The following is a 25,024-nucleotide window of genomic DNA, read 5'->3' on the forward strand; positions in this document are numbered from 1 at the left end:
AAAACCAATTTATAGTAATAGAATATGTTAATATTAACTCAAACAGTTTAAATTCCCTCCTATATACATGAATTCCCTTCAAAATGGAAGGGAATTTCATCATCTGGTTTAAAAATAACAATGAAATAAAGAGCAGCACAGACAAGACTACTTTTGGCCTCTGGCTTCTTTCAATTATAGAAGTATTATAAAGAAAAGAGTAAGCCAGTGTTCATATAGTAAAGAAACTTCCACTTTAATAAATCATTTTTTCAGGAAAAGAAGTAGTCTGCAAAATCTGTGAAAGTGATTTATCTTCAGGTGAATAAAATGAACAGCAATTGATCTTGTACCTAGGGAGTGATTCTTCTTCCACCAGTTACAAACATATCTCTGTTAAATATCACTAGAATAGGTTCGGTAATCTCATGTTTTGAATAATTTATTTGCACACTTAAGATTTAGGATTTATTCTAAAGTTTTATGTCCAACACCACAGTTTCAGTTGGGCCATTAACTTGTTCATTATTTCATCACTTTTTGCATCTGTAAAATGAGTCCAGCTTTGTATGGGACCATCACAGAAATGACACCAAACACAGATTTGGTGGGTGAAAGAGGTATGTCAGAGGTAAGATGATCATGAAAAAGGGATATATAAGCTGAGATATGTGAAATGGGCACAAATTGGTAAAGTGAAGGAAAAGAATGTTACACACAGAGGAATCTGTATGTTTATGTCAACAAGATATATGATTACCAAATGTTTCACTTTACAGTAAAGAATTTTGAAGAAACCAAGACTGTCTTCTAATTTAGTGTATAAAGTGGATCATTTTGAAAATAACATCTACTTTACTTATATTGGTTATCCTAGAAATTCTGTGAAGAGGCTAAAAAAGGAATTTAGGCCAGGGCAGTGGCTCACCCCTGTAATCCCAGCACTTTAGAAGGCCAAGGCAGAAGGACTGCTTGAAGCCAGGAGATTGAGACCAGCCTGGGCAACATGGTGAGACTCCCATCTCTACAAAAAATAAAAATAAAAAAATGAGCCAGCCATGGTGGCATGCACCTATAGTCCTAGTGACCTGGGAGGCTGGAAGCAGGAGAATCCCTTGAGCCCAGGTGTTTGAGGCTACAGTGAGCTATGATTGTACCACTGCACTCCAGCCCGGGAAATGGAACAAGACACTGTCTCTTAAAAGAAATTAAAAAAAAAAAAACCTCCCCAAAGTAGACATTACATGCATTCTTCTTAGTGTGTGTGTACTATTCTATAAAATCTTACCAGCTGTAAAGATTCATGTACTCACCAGCACAATTAAGACACAGAACTATTCCATCACCACACAGAAGCCCTCTCCTGCAACTCCCTTATAGTCATACCTATCCCCTTCTCCCACATTATCTCTAACTCCTGGAATGACAGGTTAATTTTCCAAAACTAATTTTTTTCATTTAAGTAATACTATATAATTGGAATCATACAGTATGTAACATTTTGAGTTTAGCTTTTTTTTTACTTCGTGTGATGCCTTTAAGATCTATGGAAACTGTTGACTGTACCAGTAATTTATTCTTTTACAAAGCTTAGTATTCCATTCGATAGATATATCACAGTTTGTTTATCTATTCACCTGTTGAAGGTTATCTGGATTGTTTCCAGTTTGAGGCAATTACAAATTAAGCTGATGTAAATATTTGTGTAGCAAGTTTTTACATATACATAAATTTCCATTTTTCTATGTTAAATACTCAGGAATATGATTGCTGAGTCATATGGAATATTTATCTTTAATTTTATTAAAAATGCCAAACTGTTTTCCAGAGTGGCTGTGTCATTTTCCTATCAGCAACAGATGAGAAATCCATTCATTCTGTATTCTCACCAGTTTTTACTTTCGCTATCCACATATGTATGCAGCAGTATCTTATAGTTTTAATTTGCACTTCTCTAATGGCTAAGAATATTGAAAATATTTTACGTGGCTTACTTGCTATTTTATATATTCATTTTTATCATTTAAGTTTTTGTTGTTGTTGTTATCCTAGAAATTCTGTATAGAGGCTAGAAAAGGAATTTAGGCCAGGGGTAGTGGCTCATGCCTGTAATCCCAGCACTTTAGGAAGCTGAGGCAGGAGGACTGCTTGAAGCCAGGGTCTCGCTCTGTTACCCAGACTGGAGTGTAGTGGTGCAATCATGGCTCATTTAAGATTCTTAAATACATCTGTAGCTCAGCGTGGTGGCAGGTGCCTGTAATCCCAGCTACTCGGGAGGCTAAGGCATGACAATCACTTGAACCCAGGAGGCGGAGGCTGCGGTGAGCCGAGATTGCATCACTGCACTCCAGCCTGGGCTACAAGAGCAAGACTCTGACTCAAAAAAAAAAAAAAAAAATCATCCGAAGAGGGAATATACAATAATATTTTCAAGTTCAGGGTTAGTAAGCTCTTCTAGCTAATAGTAGGACAACCCAGATTAATATACAAAAAGCTAATGAAGCCAGCTGTAGTAATAAAAAGTAGAGGAGTGTAAGTATAGAAAATTTACTTAGAAATGTCTTTATAGAGATGATTTGATTAAAGCTATTCACTTTGATAACCCAGGAAAGGCACTTAAAATTCACAAGGCATGAGTCAGATAATGTCAGTGTCCCTACAATATCCTTTGGACCTAACCCTTTCCCACCATTCCAAATTACTTCCAATAGCCAGTATCTTCCTCTGTATGCCTCAGGGCTTTTCTCAGAATGGCTGAATGCTACTCTGCCCACCATAGCACCAGGCAGGTGCAATGTCTTCTGTATGGCAGTCCACAACCAGTAACAGGAAATATACTCACTCTCTCACACTTCAGGTGAGTTAGTCCTGAAACTAAATTTGACACTGACTTTCCCAGAATTATCCCACAAGATAAAGCTCCAGCAGCCTATTGTGGTAGTTTAGTTAGTAAGTCTTCATTAGCTGCCTTGCTTTCTTTGCATCAATTCTTGCCTGTTACATACGTCTCCAAAGTAGGCTTTGTTCTAAAATCCTTGCTTCAGGTTCTGCTGCTGGGAAAACTTCTGTATGTTAAACCACCCACCGCAACAAAATAACTCTCATTAAAAATAAAAAATACTTGGAAGCAAAAGGTAGTGACAATAAATAAGACATATACATAGGCCCACCATATCCATGGGATCTGCATCTGCAGACCAACCAACCAACAGCAGATCAAAAATACTTGGAAATGGGGAAAATGGATGGTTGTTGAGTCTGTACTGAACATGTACAGACTTTTTTCTTGTCATTATTCCCTAAATAATATAGTATAACAAGTATTTACTTAGCATTTATAGTGTACTAGGTATTATAAGTAATCTAGGGATTATTTAAAGTATATGGGAGGATATGCATAGGTTATGTGCAAATATTATGCCATTTAAGGGACTTGAGTATCCATGGATTTGGTATCCACAGAGGGTCCTAGAACCAATCCCTTATGGGCACCAAGGGATGACTGTACTTTCCTTTCTCTATTTACTTTTTCTATTTATTATTATTTCATAACTCTCCTCAATTGTAAATTAACAACATTTCCCCTGCATATTGAAAACCTAATTTCTAATATGTCCATTACATTAAAATTAACAGTGCAAAATTACAGACGTCTACAACTGCAAAAAATATTGACCTGTAAAATGCAGTAAATTCAACTTCCATGATTAGACAGCAAAAAAAGCAAACACATTAAGCTACAGTAATCAGAGAAGTATGATATTGGAGAAAGAAGAGACATATAGATCAATGAAACAGAATATGGAATATAGATATACAACCACACAATTGATTTTCAAAAAAGTACAAAGGCAATTAAAGAGATTTAAATAGACTTCAGGAAAGAGTGATGGATCAATTGGATATCCATATGCCAAAACAAAAAACAATAGCAAAAAACAATAATCAAAAACTCTGTTACCGACCTCACCCAATATACACAAGACTTAACGCAAAATGGATTACAGATCTACATGTAAAAAGTAAAACTATGAAATTTCTAGTAGAAAATATAGGAGTAAATCTTTCTGACCCTGGATTAGGCAAAGAGTTCTTATATGACACAAAAGCATAACCCATTTTAAAAGTACATAAATTTGTAAGAACTTCTGCTCACTGAAAGACATTGTTAGGAAAATGAAAACACAAGCCACTCACTAGGAGAAAATATTTGCAAATCACACATCTGATAAGTCTTGTCTGCAGAACAGATAAAGAATTCTCAAAACTCTAACAAAAATAAACACAATTTTTTTTTAAAAAGGCAAAGAGTTTGAAGAGATACTTCTTCAAAGAACATATACAGATAGCAAATAAGCATATAAAAATGTGCTTCACATAATTACGGAAGTAGAAACAATGAAATGCTCCTCTCTCCCTAATAATTGATATAGTAATAAAAGCTGACAATATCAAGTGCTGAAAGGATGTGGAACCACTAGACCTCCCATATATCACTAGTGAGAATGTGAAATGGCACAGCCACTTTGGAAAGGAGTTTGGCAATACATCTAGTAAAATGAAAATTTATGTTAACACAAAAACGTATAAATATTTTTAGCAGCTTTATTCATAATCACCAGAAACAATTCAAATATTCCTCTAGAGTGGATAGAGACACAAGGTGCAGTACATCACGATGATAGAAAACTACTCAGCCATTAAAATTTAAAAACTATTGACAAAGCAAATGGATGAATCTAAGATGAACTTACGTCCACTGAAGAAAGTCAGATTCAAAGGCTATGCACAACATGATTCCATTTGTGTGTATCAGTACCTCAGGAGAGCTGGAGAAAGCTGGGCTGCCACGTTTTGGCACAGCCAATGGCAACAAACCAAATAAATAAATTAATTAAATTAAATTAAATAAAGAATAGGTCTGTAATCACTTACTGTGACAGTATAAGAGGCTAAACTGGAGAAAGTGCCAGCTACCCCCCCATTCCATTTTCCCCTGTGGCATGGCACATTGGTCACAGGGCAGGTAGACCAGCACAAATGTGAGGGTTGCATCACTGCCAAAGGGAACCCCCAACAAAAGATTCTGGCAGTTTTACAGACCCAGAAGTCGAGTGAAGGCTAGAAAGGGAAGGGTTAGAAACAGAAAAGTACAAGTCATAGTAGAGAAAGAGTTGGTAAGTGTCTTCCCGTCTTTTCCCCAATAAAGTCTTGACAGAGACACTTAAGGAAAGTCTCTCCAAAAGCCCCACATAAAGAGGCCTCTGAATTAAGGCACCTAGGCTAGGAATGCAGATATGTATAAGAGGATGGCTGGGTCCTTGACTGCAATTCCCCTCAGAGACTATAAAAGCTTTGCACCAAGTCTGCTCTGGAGACCAGCCCTCCCCCTATGAAGCCTGCCAGGAAAACCTCTGTAAATGCCTTATGATCAGACCTAAAAAATCACTCATAGGTTGTTGGCCAGAAGCAGGAACCTTCAATACAAGTCACCAGAAAAGGCAAAACTATACAAACAAAAAATTACGGAGAATGGGATTTGATTTTACCCTATTTAATAAACGCTAACACAAAAGCCTCTTAACTAATTCATGGATGCAGGCAGAAGACACAAGACTCCTCAGTCAAAGAAAAAACACTTCATTACTTATGACAAAACAGAAGAAGATTAGCACATTTGCATCAGTTCCCTTCATCCCAAGTCCTTTGGGGATGCTCAGATGGATGCTTTGCCTGTAGTGAGTTTGCATCAGCAAATGAGAAGCACTGAACTCAGGGAATCCACCAATTTTATAGCAAGCAGTAAATAAGCTTGCTTTTTGTCTGGGAAGAGATGTTATCTCATGTCTCAAGTTTATGAGCTGCATATATAACCCTGAGAAATGTCCCAGGAAAAAGGGCAGTCAGAACCTTCCAGTCTTCACCAACAAGTGAGAACTGTCTCTGTCAACAAAAACAGAGCAGGGATTGCTAAGGGCTGAAGTGGGGGAAAGGAAGACTACAAAGGGGACACAGGGAAAGTTTTGGGGTGATGAAACTATTCTCTATCTTATTTCTGATACTGGTTGCTAGACTGTGCATGTGTCATAACTTGCAGAAACATACACTACAAAGATCACTTTTTTGTATATAAATTATAACTTAATTTTAAAATGGAAAAAATAAATTTATTTGAAAAGAATTTCTTTTCTAGAAAAAAGTAAATCTTCCCTTAAAAAAAACAAAAATATACCCAGGACCCTCTGGTACCATCCCTGGTGTCCCTTTCTGCATATGTCTACTTTCAGTTGACAGCTACTTAATGTTTACAGTATTTATTTGAAGTTAATTAATTATACTTTCAGATATGCTTCAACACCTATTCAAGCAATAAATCAGGACTTATAATTTCTAAATCTTTTTTTTCTTACAACAGTTTTTGATAAAGAAAATAGATTAAATTTGCAAAACAATAAATTAAAAATTAGTATAGTTTACTGTTGCCTTTCAGCTCGCTCAATCAAGATATCAAAAATAAAATAACATTTGGCAGGCATCCCTTCATACTCCCCACCATGGATATTAACTCACAAATAAGATAAACCCTCAAAATTATTAAATTGCCATTGTTCATGTTTCTCCTATTGACCAATGATCTGAACTCTCATTTTAGTAAGGTTCTAATAGAATGGAACATCTGTTTTATGTTACATGGGAGGCAGCAAAATTCTTCCTCTCTGACTGGATTACTAATGCTCATGCCTTCTATGGCGTTATACTTCTCATTCGTATCCCTGCACTAGCTCTCTAAATAAAGTACAACATACCCCCTAATATAATACATTTTCCTTTTAACTGTACAATACTGTAGATGCCATATTTTTAATGTGACATGCTGGTATTTCTTTTTTAAAACCACAAATGCATTTCTTATTCTCAATCGCAAATTTAAATTTCTTGTGTATTCCCAGCCCACTAGGCATTTTTCCTTTAAAATAGCTGAAAAAATAGACGATTTCAATCTTTTGATTTGTCATCTCATTTTTTATAGACTCTCTCCAAGTAACTGTTAGAATGGAAAGTGAAAAGATATTTAGTCTTTTTTCCTTTTTCTATAAAATCAATTTAAGCTTAAGAAAGACTGTGAAATATTTCTACTTCTTAAGAGGAATAGTAGTAAGTCCATGCCACATCTAAAATGATTTAAAATAATACATTTATATTCAATTTAAGAAAAATAACCTTAATAAGACATTCTTCCAGTGTTCGAGCTTAAAATTATTTTAACATGAGTGTTTTCATTTTTAAAAGTCATCAAAATTTGACATATATTCCTTATGTTATTTCAGAGATTTACACAAATACTTAGCTGAAACCATCTTACATTTCATTGGTTAAATTAAGATAAAGTAATACTCTTCAAATTGAGTTATATTTCTAATACCTTCAGTTTTTCTTGTTGTGCAATATTTTGTTCATTATGAACAGATTCTGACAAAATTGAGACAAACTGCATCACTACTGATGACTCTCAATTAGGTCTTCAGTTCATTTCCCTTGCCTAACTCTAAAAAATCTACATATGGTTTAAACCACCGGTACTTTTTACTTTCTGCCAATATACAAACCATGCTTTTTTGTGTTGAAAACATTCCCATGAATAATTATACTAGTCTCCAAAGAGACCAGATGGTAATAAATTCTAGAGCAGATCTGGAAGCTTTCTCTAAATTTACCTTTTTATAGTCTCACCATCATAATACAGTTCTTTGTGCTATGGCCTAGAATAGCTATGGCTAGACATAGAAATGTGAGTAAACTTTGTACACAAATAAAAAAAAAAAACAATCATTTCAGGGTCTTTCATAACTACATACACCTCTCATCTAATATTATCATCAACACCTTTTAAGAGAGCATCACCTTGATAGAGTATGACATTACTAATCAAATTATAAAATTTTTACATTTGCAAAATGTTACTATGAAAGTAAAATTTGTCTGGGCACAGTGGCCCATGGCCATAATCCCAGCACTTTGGGAGGCCTAGGTGGGTGGATCACTTGAGGTCAGGAGTTTAATACCAGCCTGGTCAATAGGGTGAAATTCTGTCTCTACAAAAAATACAAAAAAAAAAAAAATTAGTTGGGCATGGTGGCAGGAGCCTGTAATCCCAGCTACTCAGGAGACTGAAGCAGGAGGATTCCTTGAACCCAGGAGGCAGAGTTTGCAGTGAGCCAAGATCACAACACTGAGCTTCAGCCTGGGTGACAGAGCGTGATTCTGTCTCAAAAATAAATAAATAAAGTAAAATTTAAGAAATATGATCCAGCTAACTACAGCAAATGATATGAAGTTAAAGAAATATAAATGTTGGCTGGGTGCAGTGGCTCACGCCTATAATCCCTGCACTTTGGGAGGCCAAGGCAGGTGGATCACCTGAGGTCAGGAGTTTGAGACCAACCTTGCCAACATGATGAAATCCCATCTCTACTAAAAACACAAAGAATTAGCCGGGTGTGGTGGCAGGTGCCTGTAATCCCAGCTACTCGGGAGGCCTGAGGCAGAAGAATCACTTGAACCCGGGAGGCAGAAGTTGCAGTGAGCTGAGATCGTGCCACTGCACTCCAGCCTGGGTAAAAAGGCAAAACTCCATCTAAATAAATAAATAAATAAATAGAAATGTAGACTAATGTTTACTAGTATTGCCACTGATTCTATTTTGTTATTCTTCTGGAAAACGTGATTAAATTATTCTGGCCTTGCTATTTCAATTGAAGTAAAATAACTTGCACAATCTTCATTATTTCTATTAATCATAAATCACTCCATTTTACTTAAGAGTATCGTGTTTGTGAGGAAAAAAAATCAAAAGAGGTTTTCAAAACCAGAACATTATTCAAAACTTTCAAAACACATTGTGGTATATAAAATTAAATTTTAGGCATTTCCTTCCATCTGTAAGAAGCAAAACACAGCCATAGTAGTTTATTATCTAGTTTTATACCAGTATACTGGTTACAATACTGGTGTAAAATATTAGCTGCATAATTTTTGGCATAAAGTATTCTTATAGCTCAAAATGATTATGTATAAAAGAAATGAAAACAAAAAGGAAAAAAGTTCAAATAGAAACAGGAAATATAAATTGGGGTGGGAAGGTACAGGGACTACAGAAAAGAGGGATTAAAAACAATGTCTGAAAGTTATTTTATTATTTTAATAGTCATTGTTGTTTCAAAACATGGTGGCTATAAATAAGAAATACTATCTCACACAGTTTTGGTGGGTCAGGAATTTGGGAGCAGCTTAGTGGAACAGTTCTCTCTTGGGGTGTCTCATCAGGTTGTAGTAGGTTAAGTAAGGCAGGGCTCCAGTAATCTGGTGATTTGACTGGAGCTGGCTGCACTCACAAGGCCAGCATATTGGTGCTGGTTGCCGCTGCAAGGCTTATGTTCCTGCCCATGTGGGCTTCTTCAAAGGGTGACTGCGTATCCTCAAGACATAGCAGTTGAATTCCCCATTATGGGTGTCCCAAGAAAAAATAATATGGAAGTAATGATGCCTTTAATGATCTAGCCTCAGAAATAGCACACCATCATTACATACATTGTACTTATTAGAAGCAAGTTGCTAAGTCTGGGCCATATTCAAGAGAGGGGAAATTAGGTTCTACCTTTTCAATGGAGAAGTATTAAATAACTTGTGAACATTCTTTTAAAAAAAATTTTTTTAAGAGACAAGATGCCACTGTGTTTCCCAGGCTAGAGTAAAATGGCTATTCACAGGAGCAATCATAGCATACTGCAACCTCAAACTCCTGGCCTCAAGTGATCTTCCCATCTCAACCTCCTCAGTAGCAGGGACTACAGGTATGCACCACCACACCTGGCTTTCTTTTCATTTTTCATATTAAAGTAGGTGACAACTGTTACATAAAGCAAAAACCCACATTAGATAATAAATATTTTAAAAATTATTATTTGGTTTTGAGACAGGGTCTAGCTCTGTTGCCTAGGCTAGAATGCAGTGGCAGAATCACAGCTCACTACAGCTTCAACCTCCCAGGCTCAAGCAATTCTTGCACCTCAGCTTCCTGACTAGCTGGGATGACAGGCATGTACTACCATGCCTGGCTAATTTTTTTTTTTATTATTTGTAGAGACAGGGTTTTGTCATGTTGCCCAGGCTGGTCTTGAACTCCTGAGCTCAACTGATCCTCTGGCCTTGGCTTCTCAAAATGCTGAGATTATAAGCGTGAGCCACCATGTCTGGCCTATTACTCTTAAAAGAACAAAAAATTTATCTGATCTATTTAATGATACATATAATTGTTCATACATACATAAATCATATGCCATCTTCATAAAGTCATTAGTACTGCTTTTATAAAATTAAATCTAAGTTTTTCTCTTATTTTGACAGTGCTCTAATTTCTAAAATGCTCATAAATTTTCAGTTTTCTGCTACATGTATTAAAATACATGCCACCTGCAACCTACCAGCTACTCGTTCTAAAACCATAGTTTCCCAGTGGTCACCTAACATCCATCCATCCAACCAATCTTCTTCCTTATTTGAAAACTCCACTGCATAACTGCTAACTTTTATGTAGAGATTTTTAAATGAAAATTCTGGTTAATAGATAGGTGGGCAACAGTAACTACCAAGTGAAGTCTATAAGCCAAGGTGTATGGACCTCTACATAGTGGGTTGTAAATGCTTGATATTGGAAGAATTAAATAAGGAGAAAAGAATGAGAAAGAGTTTGGTGATAGTCCCAAGTTCATACTTGCCCAGCTCGGCTTAATTCTATGGCACATCCTTCTTGCCCCAAATCACTGTGGTATGTTACAATCTAGACTATTTGGTTTTTTACTTTGTTATCCCAAGAATCTCAGCAGCAAAAGTACCAAAGAACATAAATACTCTAAAAACATTATTCTTTAAAAAAGATGGCAGAGTGATGCTTGCAAAATGGAAGGGTAGGAATTGTTGTCTGGTTCTCCACACCCTATAGAAGTTCAATTAGTATCTCCTCAGTGGCAAGACGACTACCCTGGATCTCTTGGAACTCAGGATGATGTCTCATTGTACCACAGAGCTGAGAAAAATCTGGGAACAGTGTATTAGTCCATTTTCACGCTGCTATAAAGAAATATCCAAGACTGGGTAATTTATAAAGAAAAGAGGTTTAAGTGACTCACAGTTCTGTATGACTGGGGAGGCCTTGGAAAACTTACAATCACACTGGAACACAAAGGGGAAGTAAAGACCTTCTTCACATGGTGGCAGGAGAAAAAGACAGAGAGTGAAGGAGGAACTGAAAAACACTTATAAAACCATCAGATTCGTAAGAACTTACTATCATGAGAACAGCATGGGGGAAACCACCCCCATGATCCAATTATCTCCCACCAGATCCCTCCCTCAACATGTGGAGATTATGGGGATTACAACTAGAGATGAGGTTTGGGTGGGGACACACAGCCAAACCATATCAGACAGTAAGGGAAATGGTGCTTTGACTGCAACACCCTTCCCCTAAGCCCACATATGCAGAAGTCCCCTGGATGCAAGTTTCTATGGTGGAAAAAATGAGTGGGAAGTGGCTATTCGGCCTATTGTAAGCATAGTACGTATGTAAACCTCTTATATCTTTAATATGAAGATTAAAGACAAAACTATTAAAAATAATTATAACTACAACAATTGATAGTGGGATATGCAGTTTTAAAAGTTGTAAGTTGTAACATCAAAAATTCAAAATATGTGGCTGGACAAGTTGGCTCATGCTTATAATCCCAGCACTTTGGTAGGCCGAGGCAGGCAGATCACTTGAGGTCGGGAGTTCAAGACCAGCCTGGGCAACATGGTGAAACCCCGTCTCTACTAAAAATACAAAAATTGCCTGAGCAAGGTGGTGCACACCTGTAATCCCAGCTACTCGGGTGGCTGAGGCATGAGAATCGCTTGAACCCAGGAGGTGGAGGTTGCAGTGAGCTGAGATCGTACCACTGCACTCCAGCCTAGGTGACAGAGTGAGACTGTATCTCAGAAAAAAATTCAAAATGTGAGAGAAAAAGAGGAGTTAAAGTACACAGTGTTTATTAAACATTTTTGCAATCAAAGTTAAGTTGTTACTACTTTAAAATAACCTGATATAAGCAAATACCAATAAATCTAAAGGGAAAGATAGAGTACAAAACAATCATAGTAGACAACTTTTTTTTTTTAACTTTTATTTTAGGTTCAGCGGTACATGTGCAGGTTTGTTACTTGTGCAGCTTTTCCTCTGAAATCTGGAACAAGACAAGGATGTATACTTTCACCATTTCTATTCATCATAGTCTAGAAGACCCAGCCAGAACAATTAGGCAAGAGAAAGAAATAAAAGGCATCCACATTGGAAAGGTGGAAATTTAATTGTTCTTGTTTGAAGGCAACATGATCTCATACGCAGAAAACCCTAAAGAATGTACCAAAATACTGTCAGAACTAATAATCACATTCAGTAAAGCTGTAGGACACAAAATAAACATACAAAAGCATTTCTATACATCAACCACAAACTATCTGAAAAGAACAAAAATCAAGTAAACAATTCCTCTTAAAATAGCTATAAAAATAGCTAAAACACCTAGTGATAAATTCAACCAAGGAGGTGAAAGATCTCTAATATGAAAAGCATAAAACGCTGATGAAAGAAATTAAAGAAGACAAATAAATGAAAAGATAGCCTACATTCATGTAATGAAAGAATATCGTTAAAACACCCATACTATCCAAAGTGATCTACAGATTCAAAGTAAACCCTCTCAAATGCCAATGATAATCTTCATAGAAATAGAAAAAAAATTCTAAAATTCATATAGAACCACAAAAGATCCCGAATAGCAAAAGCAATCTTGAGCAAAATTGACAAAGACACATCATGCTATCTGACTTCAAAATATATTACAAAAGGCTATAGTACCCGAAATATTAAGGGAACCCGGTACACTGCCGATGGGAATGTAAACTAGCACAGCCATTATGGAAAACAGGTATGGAGATTCCTTAAGAAATTAACGGTACAACATGTGACACAGCAATCCCACTTCTGGGTACATATTCAGTGGAAATGATTAAGATATATCTGAACGTCCATATTTATTGCTTCATTATTCACAACGGCCAAGATATGTAATCAGCCTAAGAGTTTATGAGGCAATGAATGAATGAATAAAATGCGGTATATATACACAATGGAATACTATTCATCCACAAAAAAAAAAAGGAACAAAATCTTCTCATTTGCGATAACATGGAGGAACCTGGAGAATATCATGTTAAAAGAAATAAGACAAATGCTACATAATCTCAACTCACGTGTGAACTATAACAAAGCTAATCTCATAGAAGGAGAGAGTAAAATGGCATTTATCAGAGGCTTGGGTAATTAGAGGGGTAGAAGGATGGAGAGATGTTCGTCAAAGAATCCACAATCACAGATATGAATAGGTTTTTGATAACTGGTTAAAGGCTGTGCACAGTGGCTCACACCTGTAATCCCAGCACTTTGGGAGGCAGAGGCAGGAGGGTTGCTTGAGTTCAGGAATTCAACATCAGTCTGGGCAACAAAGCAAGATTCCATTTCCACAGAAAATTTAAAAGTTAAAAATTAGCTGAGCATGGTGGCACATACCTGTAGACCCAGCTACTCGGGAGGCAGAGGTGGGAGGATCACTTGTGCCTAGGAGTTGGAAGCTGCAGTGAACCATGATTGTGCCACTGCACTGCAGCCTCGAAGACAGAGCAAGATGCCATCTCCAAAAATAAAAATAATTGTCTAGAATAGGCAAACACATAGAAACAAAACTAGATAAGTGACTGTCTGGGGCCAAGGGGTTGAATGGACAGAAGATGAGGGGGTGAGAGAGAAATGGGGAATGATTACTAATGGTTATAGAGTTTCTTCATTTGATAATGAAAATATTGTGGGGCCAGGAGCGGTGGCTCACACCTGTAATCCCAGCACTTTGGGAGGCCGAGGCAGGCGGATCACGAGGTCAGGAGATCGAAACCATCCTGGCTAACACGGTGAAACCCCGTCTCTACTAAAAATACAAAAAATTAGCCGGGCGCAGTGGCAGGTGCCTGTAGTCCCAGCTACTTGGGAGGCTGAGGCAGGAGAATGGCGTGATCCCGGGAGGCGGAGCTTGCAGTGAGCCGAGATCGCGCCACTGCACTCCAGCCTGGACGACAGTGCGAGACTCCGTCTCAAAAAAAAAAAAAAAAAAGAAATAAAATATTGTGAAACTGACTGTGGTGATGGTTGCACAGCTAGCTAGATCTGTGACCACACTAAAAGCCACAAGATTATACATTTTAAACAGGTGAATTGTATGCGAACTATATTCCAATAAAGCTGCTTAAAGAAGGAAATGTGTATTAATTCGAATGTAAGTCAGAAAACCAATACAATTAAATATTTTCTTTGCTTTCAAAAACAATGACAGCTGACAGTACCACTGTATAATTTAAATGGCAAAGACCATCGTTGTCAACCAATTAACAAATGAGACTCTTTCAGAAAAGTTTGAGTTCAATTTTCACTTCAAGTAAGTGAATATACCATCCATAGGACCAAAAAAAAATGTTTCTGAATTCCAATTCCAAAATAGAATAAAAAGGAATAGAGTTTTATCCCCTTGATGAAATTAGTGTAGAAATACTACACTGCTTGTTGTATTTCTTGCTGAAGCTTTATTTGTTTTGCTTTTAGACAGAAAAATACAATTTCAAATTGTACCCAGTTTAATGTCATACCCAGGAACACTGCATGACATTAGGCCCACAAGAGTAGAGATATGTCATTCTTTTATGAAGTGGATAACTGTGATATGTGTAGATTTATCCTGGAGAGCACAACCATAACTGCTGAGACAGAACTAAAAGCATGTTATCACTAATAGCAGTAAAACAATTTCTTAACATAATGCATAAAACAAAGTAGGAAGAAAGGAAGAAGAGAGGAGGGAAGAGGAAGGGTAGGAGGAGAAGGGAAAGAGATGTGAGGAAGGGAGGAGGAGGAGAAAGAAGGGAAGGGGAGAGGAGGGGTAAAGGGAAGAAGAGAGAGAAAGGAAAGGAGAGAGACAAGGAAAGGAGAAAGGGAGAAAAGGGAGGAAGGGAAAAATGAAATACTGATTTTTCTTCACATTAAAGAATCTGATCTAAGTTAGAATAATTTCACAAACACATCAAAAATATAATTGAGGACAGCAAGCCACTGCTTCCTTCATCTTATTTTAGCTATGAAAACTTTACAACCTAATTTGAAAAGGAAAGAGATCAGAAAGGCAAACAAAGAGGATTATTAATTCATATTTAAACTTTAAAAACTATAATGAGGTATCACAATTTGAATAGTCAACCTTATTTGTAGGGCCTGTGTTACTTAAAATTATTCACTAATCATAAAATTGGCAGAATTAATACTACTTTCTTCAATGACACAAAGAATTGACGAGACTGTGTTGCATCACCATCTGCCACATCCTGCTATAATTATAAATACAGTTGCGCTACTGACATTTCTACAGCTGCTCCAGGTGAAAGCATTTGAACACAGAATTCTCTTTGATCACTTCATTGTCATTTCTTCTTTTTAAATTTACATCTGGACTGTTCTGATGCACAGAAGTATGTCTCATAAAAAACCTTTTAACCTCTAACTAGCTTTTCTAGGTAAAATAGGTCACAAGAGACAATCAGATTTTTTTTAATACAGAAAAACTTTAAAGATTAACTTTTCAAAAAAGGATTCGAAATAGATAAACAACATGAGTCCTTTGATTTACATCAGTTTTAACTTCTAAATACTGTAACTCAATTAGTAATGTTACACTAATTGGTAGTTCTTGAAATATCAGCTTTACAATTTTGAGTTCAATGTTTCTATTTCATTCAAACATAATTCCTAAAACTTCTTTTGTTTAGTGTTTTTAGAAACTCATTTTACATAGGATTTTGGAAAGCTTTAAAATACAATTATGAACACTAGTTTATTATGTGATGTTTTACATCAAGAAAACACTTAAAAGCTTCCCCTGAGATGTATAAAACATAAACACACTGGCATTTAGGCAGTCTTCTCAAATTTTAATTAAAAACGAAACAACAACACGGTTAAAATTTTACTGGAAGTTAAATACAAATATGGAGGCTTATCTAATTGGAAGAGACATGAAAAACTGGAAGATTGAATGTAAGCCAATAATCATAAAAGCAGATTAGAAATTATAAGACAGAAATAAGTATCTGCTAATTTGAGAGGAGACCAGGCTAATGTCTTGAGGATCATTTGAGCCCAGGAGTTCAAGACTAGCCTGGTTAATATGGCAAAACCTAATCTCTACAAAAAAGTTAAAAATAAGTTGGGTGTGGTGGTGTGCACCTATAGTCCCAACTACTCAGGAGGCTGAGGCAGGAGAATTCCTTGAGCCCAGGAGGTCAAGGATGCAGTGAGCTGTGATCGCACCACTGCACTCCAGCCTGGAGGACAGAGTGAGACTCTGCCTCAAATAAAAAAAAAAAAATTAAAAAAAAATCCATATAGCCTCAATGTTATAATAATCACAGGAAAAAAAATGATTCAAATGATTACCTGCTTATATTCCAGTTAACAAAGAATAAGATGGTATTTAAAATGTTTGAGATGCCCAGAATATACCCCAAGATGGCATTTTTAAAATACATTTTAAAATACTATAGATAAATTAAATTGCAGGAAGCTTAAAAACAAGTGAACTTACAACTTAAATAGAAATACCTCATGTAGCTCACCATCAGGCTTCTGAAAAATTCAATGAGTCACATAATACTATGAATCTCCAAGGAACAAAAAGGTATCTAGGCACCATGGAAAACTGTCATCCCTGGGAAGCATGAATGAAAGAGTCCATTTACTGATAACTGTATTTAAAGTGATGCATATTTGACACTCTCTCTGACAACCTACAATTACTCCCAAATTGAAGAAGACAGTAAGAAGTGAAGAAAGCATGTGAAACACTACTCAAAATCTCTAACATTAAGAGAAGTAAAAATTGAAGTCTTCTCAGGATGAGAGAAAAATCTCTGGTAAAAAAAGCAAGCTGAGGTTACTAGTTAAAACAGTGGGGTTCTATTTCTGCTTTGCTTACTCACCATGGTGTTTTTTTCTATCTTATTTAATCAGAATCCTTATCACTAAACAATCACCACAGACCAACATATTAATTATAAGAATGCCAGAAGGAAAACAAAGAGAAAATAAAAGAAAAAAATTTTTGAAGATATAATGGTCCAAAACTTCCCGACTTTCATAAAATGAATGAATCTACACATCCAAGCATGAACTTGAAGCATGAATTTAATAAGCCCTAAACATGATAAACACAAAAAGATTCAACCAAGACACATTATAGTCAAACTGTTGAAAGACAAAGACAAGGAAAGAATTTTGAAATCAGTGAGAGAAAAGCAACTGGTCACAAGTCAGGATTCTCAATAAGAATAAGAACTAATTCTCATCAGAAACCATGTAGTCCAAAAAGCAGTGAGTTGACATATTTAATGTACTAAAAGAAAAGCACTGTTAATCAAGAATTCTATATCCAACAAAACTATCCTATAATAAAGGGGCTATTTAAGACATTCCCAGATAAACACAAGCTAAGACAGTTTGTTAACAATAGACCTGCCCTACACAAAATGCTAAAGAGAGTCCTTCAGGCTGAAATGAAAGGACATTTGATAGTAACCAGAAGCCATATGAAGAAGTAAAGAACTCTGATAAAAGTAACTACATAGTAAATATAAATGTCACTATCACTGAACTTTTGGTTGGTAATTCCTTTTATTTTTATATGATTTAAAAGACAAATGAATAAAAGAATAATTACAAATCTATGTTAATGGGCATGCAATATACAAAGACGTAATCAGTGAGTGTAATAATATATAAGAAGAGCATGAAGATGTAAAGGAGCAGAGTGTTTGTATATTATTGAAACTACATTGGTATTATTCAAATTAGGTTGTTATGAGTTTAGAATGTTCATTGTAATTCAAATGGTAAATAATAAAAGTAACTAAAACATATACAGGAAAGAAAAGGAAGAAGGTATCAAAAAAGAACACTACCAAAAATTAACTTATTCATGTTTTATTACTTAGACACAAAAATTTAAAAACACATAGTTGTTATCGGCCGAATTATAAACACCCCTCCACAGATCCTCCTGCCACTATGCATATGTTGAAGCTCTAAACCCCAGTATCTCACAATGTGACTACATTTGAAGACAGGGTCTTTAACAAAGTAATTAAATTAATGAGGGCAGTAAGGTAGGCCTTAATCCAATCTGACTGGTGTCCTTATAAGAAGACATTAGGACACACAGAGACACTCCAGAGGTACATATGTACACAGAAACCATAACACAAAGAGGCAGAAAGAGGGTAGCCACCTGCAAGCCAAGAAGCGAGGCCTCTGAAGGAATCAAGATGTCAACACTTTGATCTGGGACTCCAACACTGTGAGAAAATAAATCTTTGTTGTTTAAGCCACCTAGTCTCTGAAATTGTTAAGACTGCCCTAGCAAACTAATATTGAACTTATTCAAAATCATATATTATTCTGTATTATTTATTTCTATCACACTTTTTAAAAAAATAATGTAACCACAGTTGGATTAAACATTTTACCAATATTTAATTAAAAAGAATAAAGGCATGCTTCTTTTTGCCTATGAAATAATAAAATATTTTTACTTTTATGTTTCCTTTCTATACTTGACTAGAGCCATTAGGTCAACCCTTCTTGTAGGTGTGGTAAAACTTAATACAGTCAAAGGTAAAATCCACTGTGACTTATACCTCTGATGCATCAAGCCCACATTCTTGGTGTCAGTCCAATGCAATGACATTAAGGTAAATATCCTCTCAACAAAAGCATGTAAACACAGAATACTTAGGATTTTAATTACTATCAATAATAGGTGTTTAGATATAGGAATTAGTTTATAGTTCTATAAAAATATCCATCTATCTTTTAGCTAAATGCAAGTTTTGGCATTCCAGCTCCTTATGAATCATATCCCTTGTGTTTACAGATTCATTATATAGGCATATCAATGTTCAAAACGTCCATCACTTTAAAACACTCTGAAAGACATTAGCTATCATCCTAACTTAAATTTCTCTTTCTTGCAGAAATGGTTTTAAAACACCTGAATTTGAATTTCTGATGTCAAAACTGGATTCCAAGTAAGTTACAGTTTTAGTAAAGAAACTGAAAAAAGTTTTATTTAACCTCATTGCTCTTTTCTGTGACTTTTTTACTTGAGTTCTGAAGCCCTCTTAATGTATAAAAATGAGCCATTTGAGCCAGGTAAAATGGTTCGCACCTGTAATCCTCGCACTTTGGGAGGCCAAGGCAGGAGGATCACTTGAGGCCAAAAGTTCAAGACCAATCTGAGCAACATACAGAGACCCTGTCTCTACAACAAATAAATTAGCCAGGTATGGCAGGGTGTGCCTGTAGTCCTAGGAGACGGAAGTGGAGATGGAGGAAGGAGGACCCTTTGAGCCCAGCAGTTCAAGGCTGGAGTGAGCTATGATCACACCACTACATTCCAGCCTAGGCAACAGAGCAAGAGATAAATAAATAAAAAAATAAATAAATAATAAATAAATAAAATTATTTGTGTATTTTTTTGGTATGTGTTTTTTCTAGCCTACTTGTGGCCTCTTCAAAAACAGAAACAGGCCAGGCACGGTGGCTCATGCCTGTAATCCCAGCACTTTAGGAAGCCAAGGTGGGTGGATCACGGGGTCAAGAGATCGAGACCATCCTGGCCAACATGTTGAAACCCCATCTCTACTAAAAATACAAAAATTAGCTGGGCATGGTGGCATACACCTATAGTCCCAGCTACTTGGGAGGCTGAGGCAGAAGAATCACTTGAACCCGGGAGACAGAGGTTGCAGTGAGCAGAGATTGCGCCACTGCACTCCAGCCTGGCAACAGAGTGAGACTCCGTCTTGAAACAAACAAACAAACAAACAAAAAAAACCAGAAACACCATAAAAATATTTGTTTTACTATAATCTTCTTTTTCCATTCTCATTCTCAATGTACTGCCAAATCAGAGATGGGCATTCCTTTGGTCCCATATTTTGTTAATATTGTACTGCAGGGCACTATGTCCAGCAACAATAATAGCCATCTTTTAGGCACATATCCAAGGAAGTCATTTTCTTCCATTTCTTTTTTTTAATTATTATACTTTAAGTTTTAGGGTACATGTGCACAATGTGCAGGTTAGTTACATATGTATACATGTGCCATGCTGGTGTGCTGCACCCATTAACTCGCCATTTAGCATTAGGTATATCTCCTAATGCTATCCCTCCCCCTTCCCCCCACCCCACAACAGTCCCCAGAGTGTGATGTTCCCCTTCCTGTGTCCATGTGTTCTCATTGTTCAATTCCCACCTATGAGTGAGAACATGCGGTGTTTGGTTTTTTGTCCTTGCAATAGTTTACTGAGAATGATGATTTCCAATTTCATCCATGTCCCTACAAAGGACATGAACTTATCATTTTTTATGGCTGCATAGTATTCCATGGTGTATATATGCCACATTTTCTTAATCCAGTCTATCATTGTTGGACATTTGGGTTGGTTCCAAGTCTTTGCTATTGTGAATAATGCCGCAATAAACATACGTGTGCATGTGTCTTTATAGCAGCATGATTTATAGTACTTTGGGTATATACCCAGTAATGGGATGGCTGGGTCAAATGGTATTTCTGGTTCTAGATGCCTGAGGAATCGCCACACTGACTTCCACAGTGGTTGAACTAGTTTACAGTGCCACCAACAGTGTAAAAGTGTTCCTATTTCTCCACATCCTCTCCAGCACCTGTTGTTTCCTGACTTTTTAATGATTGCCGTTCTAACTGGTGTGAGATGGTATCTCATTGTGATTTTGATTTGCATTTCTCTGATGGCCACTGATGATGAGCATTTTTTCATGTGTCTTTTGGCTGCATAAATGTCTTCTTTTGAGAAGTGTCTGTTCATGTCCTTCGCCCACTTTGTGATGGGGTTGTCTTTTTTTTTTTTTTTCTAGAGACAGGGTCTCACTATGTTGCCCAGGCTGGTCTCAAACTACTGGACTCAAGCGATCCTCCTAACTTAGCCTCTCAAAATGCTGGGATTACAGGCATGAATCACAATGCTGGCCTTTTTCCATTTCTTTCAAGTCAAAAATCATATTAAGTGCTTCTACAAAATTTTTAAAAACTGACAAAGTAACCAAAAGTGTTCATTAAGAAAGCATCAATTATCAAATTTAAGCAAGTTATACCCCTTTTTAGCAGTGTTATATACATGCTGTGCAAGATATTGAGCAGATAAGAACTTTTCACTTTCATTAGTAAGAAGTTCAGACCAAATGAAATTTACCAAAATTTACATTTGTACTGTGTATCAAATAAATCTAGAATTGTATTTGGACAAGATATCAACCATACTTGTTTTTGTTGCCTATGGTTTCATTAAAATCTTCAAAAACATGATTTGACATATCAAAATACCTAAGAGCTTTGGGGACATTTTTTTGTTGACATAATTTGCCATATCACTTGATACATGAAAGTATGATTACTGGTAAGATCTGACAGAATAAGTTACCCAAAACTTCAAATTCCTTTTATTACCTTGCTAAAGACAGAAACAAATAAACCACTACTAGAATACGTTGTTAGAATGAATGTGAAATATTGTAAAAAAGTGCAAAAGAATAAAAGTAGGCAATGACTGTTTTATTATGAGACTAATATCAGGGAGAAAGCTGAGGGAGAACTTAATTATATAATTAATAGACTTTTAGAAGGCAGAAACTGATGAAGATCCCCAAGAAAGGAGACAATTTATTAGTGAACAGCTAATAGCCTCCCGGTATTAGTTCATTTTCACACTACGGTAAAGAACTGCCTGAGACTGGGTAATTTATAAAGAAACAAGGTTTAGTTGACTCACAGTTCAGCATGTCTGGAAAGGCCTCTGAAAACTTATAATCATGGCAGAAGGCAAAGGAGAAGAAAGGCACCTTCTTTACAAGGCAGCAAGAATGGGAAATGCCGAGCAAAGGGGTAAGAGCCCCTTATAAAGCCATCAGATCTTGTGAGAACTCACTCACTATCAGGAGAACAGTATGAAGGAAACTGCCCCCATGACTCAATTACCTCCACCTGGTCTCTTCCTTGGCATATGGGGATTATAGAGATTACAATTCAAGATGAGATTTGGGTGGGGACACAAAGCCTAACCATATCACCCCCAGTTCTGGTAGGAGAAAAGACTGAAAACTGCAAAATGTAAAATGTGCCTTGATAAATTAAGGCTTTAGTAAATCATCCTTTTTTTTTTCTTTTTTTTTTTTTGAGATAGAGTCTCACTCTGTTGCCCAGGCTGGAGTGCAGTGGCATGATCTCGGCTCACTGCAACCTCTACCGCCCAGGTTCAAGCGATTCTCTGGCCTCAGCCTCCCAAGTAGCTAGGATTAGAGACATATGCCACCACACCTGGCTAATTTTTGTATTTTTTTTAGTAGAGACGGAGTTTCACCATGTTGGCCAGGCTGATCTGGATCTCCTGACCTCAAGTGATCCGTCCACCTTGGCTTCCCAAAGTGCTGGGATTACAGGCATGAGCCACTGTGCCTGGCCATAAATCATCCTTTTTCTATTACTCTGGAAGTTCCTAAAGTGACCACCAGGATGTTTTACCAAAAACAATACAAATCAATTGACCAATACGAAGACTCAGGCCACTTCATATTAATGACCACCTTAAAGATTCATTTTTACAAAATATTTTAAAACTATGATTAAATGTGAGCTTGGAAGTATGTGGAATAATCATACTATATGTCTAAATCAACTAAGAGTTACTTGAAAAGAAATCATTCTGGATTTTATTTGTCAATTTTCCACTTCCCCAGTTCTTGAAGTTAATTAGAATTCAAGGGGAAAGCATTAATCTATAAAAAAGAAAAAGAAATCTAGTCTAGCAGAACTGACACATGATTGCAATGAGCACAATTTTGAGCTAGCTTCAAACTGCAGAGGTAAGAACCAAAGGTATGTAAAACTTGTTCATATCTTTCAAAGCTGGAAGATTAAACAGATCACTAACTCTCTCAATCAAGATTAGGTTAAGCTGGTAACTCAAAGAGTACATGCCTAATGGGTTCATTCAATCACTCATTGGAAGATATGGGAATAGAGACAGATATATAGATTTATAAAAGATATACACCGGTATAGATATATAGATGCATATACATATCTACCAACATATATGTCTATACATAGATATTTAGGTATGAATATATGAATGTATATTTACATATATAGATATCTATATATAATACAGAGCAATTTCTACTATCTTGTGGCAGAAACGTCCTTCCTAAGGGGGACATGCAGGAAATGAAGAAGCCATTAAGTTTAATTATGTTAAAAACTTTGAAAGTTACATTAAGAACTAAGGCACAGTAAAAGACACTATAAGAGATAATGTACACACAACAAAAAATAAATACTTTCAACTTATAAAATAAAAAGGAATACTATCTATAAAATATGAAGTTTCTACAAATCTGTAACATATGAAAAATTATAAAATGATAGTGAAAGGAAACAATTTAAGAAGAAACACAAATGAACAATAAACATATTAAAAGTTCAAGCTTACCAATAACCAAAGAAATACCAATTAAAATAACTTTTGATTAGATGTGCAATGACTACTAAAATCCCAATTCAAATGAACAAAACTATTCTACAGCAACGCAATATAAATGGAAACAATTATGCAAAATAGACATGGGTCTAGAATCATTTTGAATCCTTTTAACTTTTAAAATAATTAACCAACCTGAGCCACTTTAATTGAATTCTGGGTAGAGCCACCAGCATGATATTCAACTTTGAATTTTTTCACAAGTTCATCAAACCTATAAGGAAATCACAGTAGAAAAAAGTAAGTTACCTTCTGTGAGTTGCAACAAAGTAAACTTTTCTGAGCAGAAGAGTATTCAAACACAAATAGTAAAACGTTTTTATTAAGTATGTTGAATAAATGAATTGAAATACCTTATAACAAAAATACTAAATTTCCACATTTAAGAAATGTTTTCCATAAGTGTACAACTATAAGAATTTAAGAATTTAAAACAGACTGTCCATAATTGGCCATTAAACTAAACAGAAAGTAAAAGTAATAATTAATAGATTGCCAAATGGAGGTCATGTGGCAAATTGGTTAAGTCAAAATCAGAATCCCAGTCTCAGAATCACTTGTTACTACAAACATACAGAAATCAATGTGTATTTCTCCTCACTCCAGACAACTAAGAGAGTTTTCTATAGAAACTAAACAAAATTTCACTTAATGTTACCCTTGGAATCAGTTCAAGAAGTATGAAAATTATAAGACCTTACACTTCAAAAGAGATGAAGTGTATGTTCATTTCCTCTTCCACATCTTACTAAACGTCAAAAAATATGTTTTATGTATAAAAATAAACAAAAGTATAACACCACTGCCTGTAAAGCAAGGAAAGAAAGATGCCAGGGGAGAAGCCAAGATGGCCGAATAGGAACAGCTCCGGTCTACAGCTCCCAGCGTGAGCGATGCAGAAGACGGGTGATTTCTGCATTTCCATCTGAGCTTTGAAGAGAGCAGTGGTTCTCCCAGCACGCAGCTGAAGATCTGAGAACGGGCAGACTGCCTCCTCAAGTGGGCCCCTGACCTCTGACCCCTGAGCAGCCTAACTGGGAGGCACCCCCCAGCAGCCTAACTGGGAGGCACCCCCCAGCAGGGGCAGACTGACACCTCACACGGCCTGGTACACCAACAGACCTGCAGCTGAGGGTCCTGTCTGTTAGAAAGAAAACTAACAAACAGAAAGGACATCCACACCAAAAACCCATCTGTACATCACCATCATCAAAGACCAAAAG

At 36.2% G+C, this 25,024-nt stretch overlaps 1 protein-coding gene across 4 annotated transcripts in view; it reads right to left on the reverse strand.

Moving 5' to 3' along the window:
- The window catches only part of ADK (adenosine kinase), a 570,201-nt gene that overhangs the window by 383,015 nt on the left and 162,162 nt on the right, over positions 1-25,024 (reverse strand). For all 4 annotated transcript variants that reach the window (XM_054503670.2, XM_054503668.2, XM_054503669.2 and 1 more), the window contains exon 4: positions 23,937-24,015. In XM_054503670.2, coding sequence (XP_054359645.1) covers positions 23,937-24,015 — 79 coding nt within the window. The remainder of the gene's footprint in view (positions 1-23,936; positions 24,016-25,024) is intronic.

The sequence above is a fragment of the Pongo pygmaeus genome, chromosome 8, assembly GCF_028885625.2.
Source record: "Pongo pygmaeus isolate AG05252 chromosome 8, NHGRI_mPonPyg2-v2.0_pri, whole genome shotgun sequence".
NCBI classification, from domain to species: domain Eukaryota; kingdom Metazoa; phylum Chordata; class Mammalia; order Primates; family Hominidae; genus Pongo; species Pongo pygmaeus.